General features: G+C 31.3%; 1 protein-coding gene across 6 annotated transcripts in view; it reads right to left on the reverse strand.

Moving 5' to 3' along the window:
- LOC143082271 (cilia- and flagella-associated protein 54-like) overlaps positions 1–14,283 on the reverse strand; it is a 68,091-nt gene that overhangs the window by 40,987 nt on the left and 12,821 nt on the right. For 5 of the 6 annotated variants that reach the window (XM_076257888.1, XM_076257897.1, XM_076257919.1 and 2 more), the window contains exons 9-21: positions 13,665–14,244; positions 13,020–13,255; positions 12,413–12,499; positions 9,793–10,128; positions 8,798–8,959; positions 7,917–8,096; positions 6,657–6,749; positions 6,147–6,329; positions 3,657–3,799; positions 3,096–3,243; positions 2,412–2,567; positions 1,805–1,927; positions 897–1,209 (exon numbers count right to left, since the gene is read on the reverse strand). In XM_076257888.1, the coding sequence (XP_076114003.1) occupies positions 897–1,209; positions 1,805–1,927; positions 2,412–2,567; positions 3,096–3,243; positions 3,657–3,799; positions 6,147–6,329; positions 6,657–6,749; positions 7,917–8,096; positions 8,798–8,959; positions 9,793–10,128; positions 12,413–12,499; positions 13,020–13,255; positions 13,665–14,244 (2,740 nt within the window). The remainder of the gene's footprint in view (positions 1–896; positions 1,210–1,804; positions 1,928–2,411; positions 2,568–3,095; positions 3,244–3,656; positions 3,800–6,146; positions 6,330–6,656; positions 6,750–7,916; positions 8,097–8,797; positions 8,960–9,792; positions 10,129–12,412; positions 12,500–13,019; positions 13,256–13,664; positions 14,245–14,283) is intronic. The other variant, XM_076257904.1, reaches the window with a different exon arrangement.

Here is a 14,283-nt window from a genome sequence, read left to right on the forward strand (position 1 = left end):
TTCAACTTGAAAACATACCCTCTTCAACAAAAACCACTGAAAACATAAAATATTTAAAATGTTTTTCAAATATTTAGGTTTTACCTTATATTAACCTAACCACATAGGTTAATCTATCAAAAAAATTAAAAACCAGTATATTTCTATAAAATATTAAAAGTTTAAAATCACATTAAAATCAGATAAAATATAAAATAACATACAGTAACACTATGACAAATAGCATATATCATGAAAACACACATTTTAATCAACACATACCTTGAAAGCACAGATCTAAATTAACATGTTTATGAAAACATAGATCTAATTTAAAACATAATATTAAATGCATATCAAGAAAAACACGTATCATATAAAAAACTTAAACTGCTTTAATAAATAGATTATTATACTTTCTGTTAATTTTCACAAAAACTTCTATTCTATAAACTTACACAATTGATAAAAACAACCAATTTTGTATATTGCATGCTTTAATAAATCAACAAATGAATTATAATTTTTATAACAACAGAACATACCCTCTGTCTCATACTCAGCTACAATACATATTAAACAGTTGTGATATGGCGAATATAACACTCAGAAATTCATTCAATTTGATAAAAAACTTACTAGCAATTAACAACTGAAAGGGCATGCATGTAAAATCACAAATAGGTTAACAAACTGAATTTTTAAGGCAGTTTACTGAAAACTGTGCGAACAAGATGTCATCATTTGAGGTGCCATGCAAACTTATTTCTGCTGAAAAAAATCAAATCGTTATGCCATCAAAACAAATAACCAAATAAAAATATCACTATTAAATGCACCAATTTCAAAGGTTATACATTTAGGCTACACATTTACAGAGCTACTCAACCATAATAAACCTGATGAAATCCACTTACTCTGTTTAGAAAGGCTATACATATGAGCTACAAGAGCCTTAAGTTCCTCGTTCATGACTGAATCTTGGTCATCCTTGCCAGCCCCAGGTGCCTTCTTCATCTTTTTCTTCATCTTAGCCAGAGGAGCAGATTCCGCTTCATTGTCCCCAATAGACTGGTCAATTGGTCCATCTTTATCTGGACCATCAGGCTGTTCTTTCTGGTCCTTCTTTCTATCTTTCTTCTCATCTTCAGCTGTTTCTAAAGCCAGTAGTTTTTTACCAGCTTCATTGAAGTTGTTGGCTAAACCTTTTTGACCCCATGACCTCAATACCTATAGAAAAATAAAACAGCTACTGTGGATTTATGTATTTTCAGGTATACCAATTTTTGTTGATTGTGGTAACTTTAACTTTCTTCGATATTTGATTTTGTTGTTTTAAAAATTAATGCATATATTCCCATAGAAAATTTGTAATTTGTTGAGCATTTAAATGTGTGGTATCTCTGTAACTACCAAATTCTAAAATGTGGTTATTCTGATTATCTTTAACAGTTTGCATCAATGTAAGAAAGTCTCAAGCACAGTTCAACATGATGCATTCAAAAGAAATTGTTTAACAAATGTAAACAAATCTGACATAACCAATCAACAGTAAGATTTTTTGTCACAAACAATTTTTTCAGGGTAAGAGATTTTAGGGAACTCTACTGTCTGATGTCTGTAATTAGACAATTTTCGCACTGTTAGAAGCTCTTCATCAAAGAAAACTCATTATTTTCCAAAAGTATTTCTGAACATATATTAATAACCATGAAAAAACTACTTTTCATAAAAAGTTTTGCACTAACAAGGCAGATTTTTTTTTAATGGCATAAACAAATCTACTTATATACCTTAAAAGCTTAATGTTTTCACAGGATCTTACCTTAGCCATGTGATATGTAATGCAGGCTGTCATGTGATGTAAACTATCAGCTATATTCTGTTGTCTCTTTTGACGCAAACCAGTTGGTATTTCTTGAAGTACAGCATGGCATCTTTGAAGTACCTGTGAAAAAAATGAACCACATAAAAATCTTATTGGTTTTAAATGATCAAAAAAACATAAAAATTTGAACAGCCTTTCTAAAAAATACTCAGGAAATAAGAGTTTTGTGCTGTTTTAGAAGACAACAAATCCTATTTATGTTGCATTATTTAATCAAATTTGTAGCTTTAAAACCAGGTTCAATCCACCATTTTCTACACAAGAAAATGCCTGTACCAAGTCAGGAATAATACAGTTGTTATCCATTCGTTTGATGTGTTTGAACTTTTGATTTTGCCATTTGATTGGGGACTTTCCTTTTTGAATTTTCCTTGGAGTTCAGTATTTTTGTATTTTACCTTTTTTGTAATAATTTTGCGCAAATCTGGATTTCACTTGGAGAAAACATTGTCAATATGCAAAAATAAATCCTGACTTTTTTTATGACTAGAGACAGGAAAAATGCATCTTTTTTGTTTGGCAAAATGTTTAATCAGTATCTAACCTGGATAACGGCCACAGATGGTATCTTGTAGAATATCAGAGGAGCTAGAAGTCCATAACACTGTACAACACCTTGTAAAGCTAAGTTAGCTTCATTCAGCCAGCCAGCCATTTCTATAGCTACAATCATCTTCTCACATTCCTTAAGTCTTCTCAACTGAAAAAACAAATCAAAATTTAATATTGTAATATGAAAGTTTTTTTCCATAAAAAAAACTATAAGGGGAGGGGGTATGCAAAGTAAAATGCAATTGTATCGGGGATGGCCAAAAAAGGTGCCTTCCAACCCTGGCCTATAGTGTTTCTTGTAAACTTGGCAATGCCAATGTATAAATAATCTACTTTCTTTCATTCTATATAACAATATATATTTTCTGTTTGAATTTTCTTGGCTCTTCACATGTTGCTCTTGACTAGTGAATTAATACCTCATCATTCAAAATTTTCATCATGATGAATGTAGTTCAAAATGAAGCAAAAAAAGATTATAAAATTTTTAAAACAATCAAATTGAAATTTAAATAAAAATATTATGATGAAATATTATATTTACTTAAATATTGATTTGAATAAAAAGAAATGTGGTATATAAGTCAATGACACCGCAACCTGAAGAGTAAATAACCAGACATCTTTAATCTATAGGGTAAAACTTTGTTGAATAATTCAATACTACATAACTCACTTGTCCTTTAAGTAAAGGTCCTCTATCATTGATGACATCACAGAAAAGTTGTCCCTCTCTGACAGCAATATCTACATTGATGAAGATACTGGTCAGGAACTGTCGTAACAGCACAGGGGAAGTCAGGCATACTACTTTCTGGTTTAATCTGAAATAACAAAAAATATAGAAATGATACAGTATCTCATGTATCCATGATTATACAGTATAATATATGTGAAGTAACAAAATACAGCAATCTTTAAGTGTAATTTTAAAAGCGTAAGTGTCAATAACTGTTTTCAATTTTTTTTCTTTTCTATTCTTTGTGTGAAATATAAAATTTTAAAATAATATCTAATTTGAAGTGCATTAAGTAACTGAATGTTTGATGCTTAATTAAAGTCTAGTTGTAATAATTTCACCCATATTTTGGACAAATTAAATGATACTGTTGTCTTTTGTATCTGGTATGCATTTTCATTTTAGGCTTGATACTACATTTCTGGGTCTCCTATATGGTTATTATAATAAGTCTTTAAAATAAAAAGATTAAAAATATCATGAGAAAACAAGGATTACTTCATCAAATCTATAGCAAATGCTCCTTCTGATTGTGTATTATAGGTCACTCTCTGTGGCTCAGGAGGCTCAGCAATGAAATGATCCCATAGAACATTACAGGCCTGTTTGGCTATATCATAACATCCAACCTGGTAGGCAATCTACAATACAAATTGTATAGTATTAACAGTATGTATTTTCAAAATCTACATTCGTATATTATTGCAAATCTTCCATCCTACCAGTATTAAAACATCATTCATAAACCTAGTAGAATTTTCTTGAATAAATATAAAATGCATTTTATTATTCTTTTAAAGTGTATTTTGTAGTACATATAATATTAAATCCATCATGTTAATTTCTGATTCATCATTGTCCAGTATACCCTTTTCAATATCGATGACAGATCTTTTTTTAGTCAGTATAAAACAATTCATCATTGTCCAGTTACCTGAAAATTAAATGAAGTCACTTACCTGACTAACTAGAGGCTCTAAAGAGCCTGTGTCGCTCACCTTGGTCTATGTGAATATTAAACAAAGGAAGCAGATGGATTCATGACAAAATTGTGTTTTGGTGATGGTGATGTGTTTGTACATCTTACTTTACTGAACATTCTTGCTACTTACAATTATCTCTATCTATAATGAACTTGGCCCAGTAGTTTCAGTGGAAAATGTTAGTTAAAATTTACAAATTTTATGAAAATTATCACAAATATATACATATATATATTTTCTCATAAGAAAGTCAAAGTGAAAGAGATGAGAGAAAATCTCTAAAAGATTTAAATGCAAATTATTTCATAAATTTCATTCCGTTATGGTTGTCACTTGAAATATTGAAGTTTCACTTCAAAAATCTTCAACAAAACTTCAATGTAAACCTTGATTTTTTGTTATTTTGGATATACCCTTTTCAATATCGATGACAGATCTTTTTTTAGTCAGTATAAAACAATTCATCATTGTCCAGTATACCCTTTTCAATATCGATGACAGATCTTTTTTTAGTCAGTATAAAACAATTCATCATTGTCCAGTTACCTGAAAATTAAATGAAGTCACTTACCTGACTAACTAGAGGCTCTAAAGAGCCTGTGTCGCTCACCTTGGTCTATGTGAATATTAAACAAAGGAAGCAGATGGATTCATGACAAAATTGTGTTTTGGTGATGGTGATGTGTTTGTACATCTTACTTTACTGAACATTCTTGCTACTTACAATTATCTCTATCTATAATGAACTTGGCCCAGTAGTTTCAGTGGAAAATGTTAGTTAAAATTTACAAATTTTATGAAAATTGTTAAAAATTGACTATAAAGGACAATAACTCCTTAGGGGTCAATTGACCATTTCCGTCATGTTGACTTATTTGTAAATCTTACTTTGCTTAACATTATTGATGTTTACAGTTTATCTCTATCTATAATAATATTCAAGATAATAACCAAAAACAGCAAAATTTCCTTAAAATTACCAATTCAGGGGCAGCAACCCAACAACAGGTTGTCAGATTCATCTGAAAATTTCAGGGCAGATAGATGTTGACCTGATAAACAATTTTACCTCATGTCAGATTTGCTCTAAAGGCTGCGGTTTCAGAGTTTTAAGCCAAAATCTACATTTCACCCCTATGTTCTATTTTTAGCAATGGCGGCCATCTTGGTTGGTTAGCCAGGTCACGGGACACAATTTTTAAACTAGATACCCCAATGATGATTGAGGCTAAGTTTGGTTTAATTTGGCCCAGTAGTTTCAGAGGAGAAGATTTTTGTAAAAGATAACTAAGATTTACGAAAAATGGTTAAAAATTGACTATAAAGGGCAATAACTCCTAAAGAAATCAACAGACCATTTTGGTCTTGTTGACTTGTTTGTAGATCTTACTTTGCTGAACATTTTTGCTGTTTACAGTTTATCTCTATCTATAATAATATTCAAGATAATAACCAAAAACAGCAAAATGTCCTTAAAATTACCAATTCAGGGGCAGCAACCTATCAACGGGTTGTCCAATTCATCTCAAAATTTCAGGGCAGATAGATCTTGACCTGATAAACAATTTTACCCGATGTCAGATTTGCTCTGAATGCTTTGGTTTTTGAGTGATAAGCCAAAAACTGCATTTTACCCCTATGTTCTATTTTTAGCCATGGCGGCCATCTTGGTTGGTTGACCAGGTCACCGGACACAATTTTTTAACTAGATACCCCAATGATGATTGTGGTCAAGTTTGGTTTAATTTGGCCAAGTAGTTTCAGAGGAGAAGATTTTTGTAAAAGTTAACGCAGGACGCCGACGACAGCGGACGCCGGACGCCAAGTGATGAGAAAAGCTCACTTGGCCCTTTGGGCCAGGTGAGCTAAAAAAAGCTAATGTCATCAGTACAGGTAGGGGACTTGAAGCTGAGATTGGTTTAGAGCTATCTCCTATACCACCTCCTATAATCTGTCCATCACCATTATAAGCTGCTATAGCACACACTTATGTGTAGTCACTTACCTGGCTTAGGAAGGCCCAAGTCATCAGTACAGGTAGGGGACTTGATGCTAAGATTGGTTTAGAGCTATCTCCTATACCACCTCCTATAATCTGTCCATCACCGTTATAAGCTGCTACAGCAAAAACATATTTCTCATCTGGCTTCAATCCTGATACTCTAAGTTCTGATTGGTTGCTTGGTACCTGTTAAATTATGCAACATAAGACTTAATTATAAAGGAGCTAGTGAGATCTGTTAATTGGCACCTTATTCATATGCAAAATAAAATTTATCAATAATCAACAAAAAAAATTTTGGTTGCCTTCACATTTCTTCTGGTTTTTTTTTTAATTTTTTAATTTTACAGTTTATAACAAATTTCTGAAAGTTTGGATACATAACATTAGATTAAACGTAATATAATAAAAGAGAATTTACTGAATCCTGATTAAAAAAAAACCATTAACGTATCAAACTTTTTTTTAAATAATCTTTTTCCATTTTATATTTTTGCTTTTCTATAGACTTACAGATTCTCCGGTTCCTGGCAAGAAATAATCATTGAGCCTCACTTTGACATTACTTCCAGATGATGACCTTGCAAACAACTTGTACCATGAAACCTGAATCAAACAATATAACATAATTCAAAATTAAGCATATTGAAAATGAACACGTATAAATCCTTAAATAAGTGCAAATATTTTCAGCTTTACAATATTGTTATATTTCATAAACATCTTCTATTGGTGAGGCCTCATTGAAAATATTTGGTTATTGTTTTAAGCACAAATCAGGCTGTTAGATTTTTAAACCTTTTGTTATTCAGGGCCTTTTAGAGCTTTCTATACAGTATAGATTTTGTTCATTGTTGAAGGCTATTTTATAAACAGTAAAACCTACAAATATAACAGATTATTTGGACACAAAAATATCCATTTTTTTTGGTTTGTGTGTAATGTTTGTTTAATGTCTCAAAATTGTTGCCTTTCATCCAATTTTGTACATACCTATATAAAAACTTATCTTTGTGTTAACAAAATACAGTACATATCCAACACAGAAATCATGTTTGCTGTGTTATATTTCAATTTTTTAAAACTGATTAGTTTATCTTTTTCAGAAGCTAAACTTGATATAAAAAACCTGACAAAAGTTGAAAAAGTTTTTAGAAAAATTCAGATACTGTGAATTAATTTATTTTTCGTGGGTATCAATTTTCGTGGATTGATGAAAACTTACATTTCAACGGAAATTTGATTTCTCGGTTTTACCCATCTCTGCAAAAAAAGCCTTTAGGAAATTTGTAATTCGTTGGACATCTGAATTCGTAGTTTACATGTTTCCACCAAAATTGGTATCCAACAAATAATAGTGACTCGACAGTAGATTGATTTTTGTGATTTTAACTTTCAGTACTAATATTTCATCAATATTAAAGACAAAGTTAAGGTAGTACCTAACACTACAGGGAGATAACTCTGTAAAGTCAGCTAAATGTTTTAATTACGTTGTGTTGTATTAAGCTTCTCAATGATCAAAATTGGTGTTTGTCAAATTGCTATATAACCAGTGTATTTTTTCTGACAAAATGGTTGGTTCAAAAATTTAAAATTTTTTATATTTTTATTAAAGTCTCAAAGTAAATACTTTGACAAAATTTTATAAAAATTAAACGAGCTAAATTAATTTTAGTGAATGTGTTGGGTACCACCTTTAAGTTCAGATTAAACTTGACCATGTGCAAGAAAATAGGTTAACATTTTATTTATGGTGTAAAGCAAACTTGCCTGTTGTCCATCCTCAGATTTAAAAGGTGAAGGTTTGAATATCATCATGGTATCTGTCCTACACAGAAGTATAGGTGCTGTTGGTACTTTGGTAGGTTTAGGATCAGTAACTACAGCATTATTGACGGTAAATATCATTTTCTCCTCAGTCTGAGCTTTCTGTATACATGCCACAGCATCCTGTATAGTGAGATTGTAAAATCAGTTAAAACAAAAACATCCTTTGTAAATATCTATTGATATAATATTGTAGACATGAACAGTTTTTTGTGGCTAATTTGGAGTGTAAATATCAATGGTTGGTACCAAAAGCTTTACAAAAATAGTTCTGCTTCATATCTTGGCATGGTTATGATTGACCTTGAAACTCCTACATATTGAAATAATGGTTTTAATATTGATGGCAAACAAGGACACAAACTGCTCATACTCCTTTTAGCATTAAAAGTTGAATCATTTTCATGGTGATCCATATTGTTCTCTTTTTCTGTAGATTCATAAGAAATATGTTCTTTTTCCATGGCAATCCATGTATGGCAACCTTTTCTAAGACTGCAATAATGGCAAAATCAAAGAAAAGAATTCTGATAGAGAAAGATCATTTAAACCATTCAAAATCTATTAGAACAACAAAATCACATTCATTTATCAAAATAAATATCAGCTGTAAATAGATGTAAGTATTAATTTTTAGATTCTTGTCTCCTTGCCATTTATCTATTTTCATAACTCACTTTCAAGTTAAGATATTCTATTTCAACAAGAAGCAGTTTGATAGAAAATTTAACCAAACAAACAAAATTAACAAGCAGGCACACACTACCTACCAATATTTTTGTGCAATAATGAATCTAAAAACAAATTGCTTTCAGATATTTTACCTGTAAAAGTTTTTTCTGTTCTTTTGTATATCCTACACCATCACTCAATAACAGAGACCTCTGCATCAGTAGAAGAGATTTAGATAACTGGTTTCTATTACACCTGGTTAAAAGTTCTTCATAGTTCTCGACATAACTACTCATCATTTCTCCATTCTCTCCCTAAAAAATAATTCTCCATTAGGTTTTTATCTTTCAATCAACTTATATTTTTTTAATAGACTGGTAAAGAAAAGTTAGGTTGAACAACAACAAAAAATCAAGTACTTTTTGACAAATCCAAACAATTTTGCCTAAAATCCGAAGACTATGATGCATGGTCCTTATAATATAGTGTGATATATTTAATCTTATGATTTTTTTTCTTCGAAAAACATGTTAGAAACTGATGCAAATCCTGTAAAATGCAATATATTTTTTTGGTATGATATCTAAAAGTAAGGTTCCAGTTTTTACCTGACAAGTCTTGTTGAAGACTAGAAATAAAAAAATCTCATTGAATTAGTTATCATTTTATAAATACTATATTATTGATAAACATAAAAAAAAATAATTAAGAGTTCAAATGAAAGCCAAACTTTCAAAATCAGCAGAAATCATAAATACAACAACAAGCTGGCTATAATTAATTTAAAGTGGCATAAACATGCAGAAAATTAAAAGTTTTGCTATCATATTAAGTAACTTATGATTTAATATAATTTGCAATATTCTTGGTCTGTTTGCTTTGTTTCATGATCTATCCATTTCCGTTTAGAGATAATTCATTACTGTGCAATTATTATTTTTCGATGGATACCAATTTTCGTGAGATTTGTGGGTACAGGTGAACTACAAATAACGTATTTTCAATAGGCTTTTTATACAGAGATTGGCAAAACCACGAAATCAAATATCCACGAATATGCAAGTTTTAAGCAATTCACGTAAATTAATACCCACGAAAATAAATGAATCCACATTAGTTAAAACAATACTTTGTTCAAGCAACTTACATATTCCATTTTAGAACAAGTTCTTCTTTTGAATGGCTGATTACTCTTAGGTGCTGGTTCAGGGGCCAGACTTGTCAGTTTTATGCTGACCCTATGATACATCAAGATGAGTTCAAGATGGAGATCTTTAATAGTATTCCATACTGCCATGGCAGAGCCTCTCATACTCTCTGGTATTAAGTCCATTTTACTGGCTTGAGCATCCTCATCTTTGGCATCGGTCATTGTGGTTGGTTCCCTTGTTCTTGGTCCTGGCGCTTCATCTTCTTTTGTATCTGTTATTTTTGTATTCTCTCTTGTCTGAGGGTCTGGTGTGAAAACATCTTCATTCAAGTCCTAAAAACAAAACAATTTCTTTCACATGCATTTGTATTATAGTCACTTCAAGCCCAAGAAATCCAAAATTGTCTTGAATATGCATGAAATGTTTGCCACTGAATTTTCAGCAGAGCACAATCAAGCCAACAAACAAAACTCATCGAAAAAAGGCAGGTATTTTTACTTGATCTTAATTTTTGTTTAAAAGGTCCATATAGCCTCCGGTCAACTGATTTTAGACAATGAAATAGCCTTTTGTTTTGAATTTTTGTTCGTCTTAAAACTAGATATAAGTCACAGCCCTAGCTCCAAAGAGATATTTCTCACAATTTCATAACTTTATAAAGAATATAGATGCTTTGAATCCATATATCTTTATGGGGAAATGCAAGAAATATAAAACTAATAAGTAAAACAAATTCTATAAATACTGATATCTAATATGACATAACACGTAAATATTGTAATGAAAGTAGCTGGAACTATGTTCCTTTCTTATTGTATATTTGTTTGTCTATGTTGGAACGTCATTGACATCGGCGTGAACAGAAGTAAAAACTATATGTTATTAAATATTGGACTAGAACAGCTGTATTTCTATATATCTCCTATTGCCACTTCAAATGTCTGAATGATTTTTTTTGATAAATTTATAATACTTTTTTACTTTAACAATTTTTAAGGAGCCAAAATATTTAAATATTTCATTGAAATTGAGCCTGAAAATTCACACAAATTTTCATTAGTGAAAAAAGAAAATGTTGTCTGCTTTAAATGTTTGAATCTGTGTTTGAATCTGTGTTTAAATGTTATTATTTCACAATTCTGTCTCTTAAATTTTACGTCCACACATAAAAAGTTAATGTTTGACATAATATGGTGCATCGATTGAACAAGACTTTGTTATAACTGTTACAGTAACAGAACTTAATCACATTCAAGTACTGTCTAATTTGTTATAAACAGTACACCACCACATATCAGGGGTTAAGAAATTTTGTTATAGCTCACTAGCCCAGGGCTAATTGGTTGCAAGATTTTACTAGCCCTGTTGGAAGAACTACTAGCCCAACAAAACTGACCTGCTAGCCCTAGTATGCCTTACAAATTCAGAGTTTGCTGCAATAACAATGAATTCTATAAACTTAACAATTTTTATCCATTCACGTCATTGCACAGTAGATTTTTGCAAATTGGATATTCAAAACTTATATTAGCAAAAAATATTTCATTAGCATATATATATTCAATTAATCGATAATTGAATATTCACTGAAAATTCTGATATATATATTGAGTTGACCAAATCGGGGGATGATACAAGTCTTGATCACTGCTATACGTGGGTATGTAAAAGGATTGGAGGGGGTTTTATCAGATACAATAGCATCATCACGTTTGTGTAAAAGAATTATCAGCACATGTTTCAAATTTATATCTGACAAAAGTCAGGTTTGTGCTCTCAAAAGGGATTCACATTTATATTGCAATAAATTAATCAGAAGGAGGTAAAATCAGGTTGCATAAGCAATGTACAATACCACCCCCTGTACTGACACATCGATATTGAAAGTACAAGATCCACCCAGAGTTATTTGTTCTATTTTAAAACTTGTACAAAATCAGTTCAAATTCTGGGAACCCCGGATGACGTAGTTGAATCTGATTGGATAAGATAGAAAAGTGATGAGGGGATTTTCCCCTTTCAATTTTAGAAACGCCAAGAATTTTTTGTAACTAGTCCGTCGGGCATTTTCAGTTACAAGTCTTGGTTGCCCGAGGTCTAAATGTTGTAGTCCCGGGCATCAGGCTAGTGGATTTCTTAACCCCTGCATATTAAGAGCTAACCGACACAAAACACATTTAACTTCATTGTACCATTGTTAGAACATATATGGTTAAAAAATAACAAAATAAAGTTAAAAACAATTTTCCAAACATGTAAATGTTTTCAATAACATCTTGTCATTACACATGTTAGGCAATTCAAAAATATTTTTTTAGCTTCACATTTTATATCAAATTTTCAAAACATAAAATGTGTTTATTTTTTTTTTTCATCCCAAAAAAAGGTTAAGAATGGAAAAGTTTTCAATTTGTATTTTCCACTATTAAATATTTGAAGCAATTCCAAAATTTTGTTGTGATTTTATCAAATTTCTTTTCTTTGGCCTCTGATGTAAAATATGTAGCAACCACTGGATTAAAACCCATCAGTTGGAAAAGGACAGTTAATTTACCAGAATTTTGACCTGTTAGAGGGTTTGTCTTGTCTGTTATGGGGAAGTCACTCCATACTTACTAGAGAACTGGCATTACTGCCAGCTATACTTTGTATTTCTATATCATCCCTAATCATAGTGGGACACTTTTCCATATCAGTGTCAAGCTATTAACAATACCATATACATATTTTGAACTTGATCAGAAAAGTTACAAATTGTCAGTTTAATATCTTATGATAAAATTCACAAATAGCAGTGTTATATTTTCCTTATTCTACGATTTTTCTATGCATTTTTTAATTGAATTTAATACTGATATTTTTATAGAAATTATTGCTGGCTTCTATTCATGAGAATATGAACAATAGACAAATTTACAAGATTAATTACTATGTATTCTGAAAATGCTGCATTCTTGTATTAAAAAGTTCCAAATTTTCTAAATACAGTTTGTTACTATTGCAAACCATACCCCTATGCCATTTTCTCAGTATATCAAATTGTCCTTATCAAAGGCAATCAACAGCTTTAAATGTAAAATTGGAGCTTGGGCATAATTTAAGAGCTCTAGTGCACATGACACATAGAACTCTATTTTTAATAAACTAATGGAATCTTGTGTTGCCTCTTTTACATAGCTTTTCATTAAATTAGTGATTTTAATAACAAAAGCATAGAAAATACCTTAGCCCAGGAAACATCAGCTATGCTTGTTCCATCTTGTTTGGCGCTAGCTTTTCTGGCATATGCCACATTCTGTAAGCCTAACTCTAGGATGTCTCTAGCCTGTAGGAGCTGGTTACGTGGATTCATGTTGATCATTGACATAGATAACATGGACGTACGACTGACCAATAACTGACTGCCATCGGTAGGCTGTGTGTCAGAAAATGAGGACTCTTTTATTCCAGAAGGATCACCTAAAAAAAACATACATAAACTTAAGTCTATGAGCAGTGTTCTGAAGATAACAGACAAATGGAATTTTCATAGCCCATGAAATTACACTTAAATGATTAGTTAAGACATCTGCAAAGGGCAGGTTACTTAAAATTATACAAGAGCAAAGAAATCTTAAGAATTCATGACAATAAAAGAAGATAGGATGACTTTTTTACTTATACAAATAAAAAAATCTCAATGTCTAAGGGACATAACTCAGCCAATATTTTTTTTTACCTAAACAAGTAAATAAAATTCACTTGTATAAGTAGCCAAAAAATTTACTTATATAAGTATATTAATATTACTTCTTCAAGTAATTAAAAATAACTTGTACAAGTAGTACCCCTGACTTAGGAACTTTAAATTCACTGTTACAAAACAAACCTTCATCAATATTAGCACTACTCTCCAGTACAAGAGCCAATCTAAGGACAACTTCAGCAGTCAGGGCAGGATCCACACTACTAATACCACACCAACACAAAGCCTTGTGTACAACATCCAGTAGAAACACCCATTTACTTGGGTTTTCCATTTTTGTCAGGTACTTAGGGTTGTCACTAGATCCTGTCTGGTGTTTCTGGAATACATTCTTTGTCTTGTTCCAAAGAATCAGGGCAGCATCCACAATAATGTCTACTTCAATCCCAGACGGCTGAAATGGTCCATTGATCACAGACAGAAGACATTCAGCTGCAAGTATCATCTCGTCATTGACATTCATTGACCTAGAAGATGGTACTTGCTGTGTTGTAATCCCTGTGCCAGTTCCACCAAATGCACTTTCATGATCTTTGAATGAGTGACTGGTATCCTTAGTTTCCCTATCTTTGCTTGTATCTTTATCATCTTCAACAATTGATGTAACAGTTCGCTTGTGACGTCTGCTTGGATTTAACTTCTCAAATGCCAGGAGCAATTCTAAAGCTTTTTCATCCCAGGAATATTTTTCCTCACCAATTAGCTGTTGAAAAAATTATGAGATAAAAATTTGAAGAGAAAT

Source organism: Mytilus galloprovincialis, chromosome 1, assembly GCF_965363235.1.
Source record: "Mytilus galloprovincialis chromosome 1, xbMytGall1.hap1.1, whole genome shotgun sequence".
Taxonomy (NCBI): domain Eukaryota; kingdom Metazoa; phylum Mollusca; class Bivalvia; order Mytilida; family Mytilidae; genus Mytilus; species Mytilus galloprovincialis.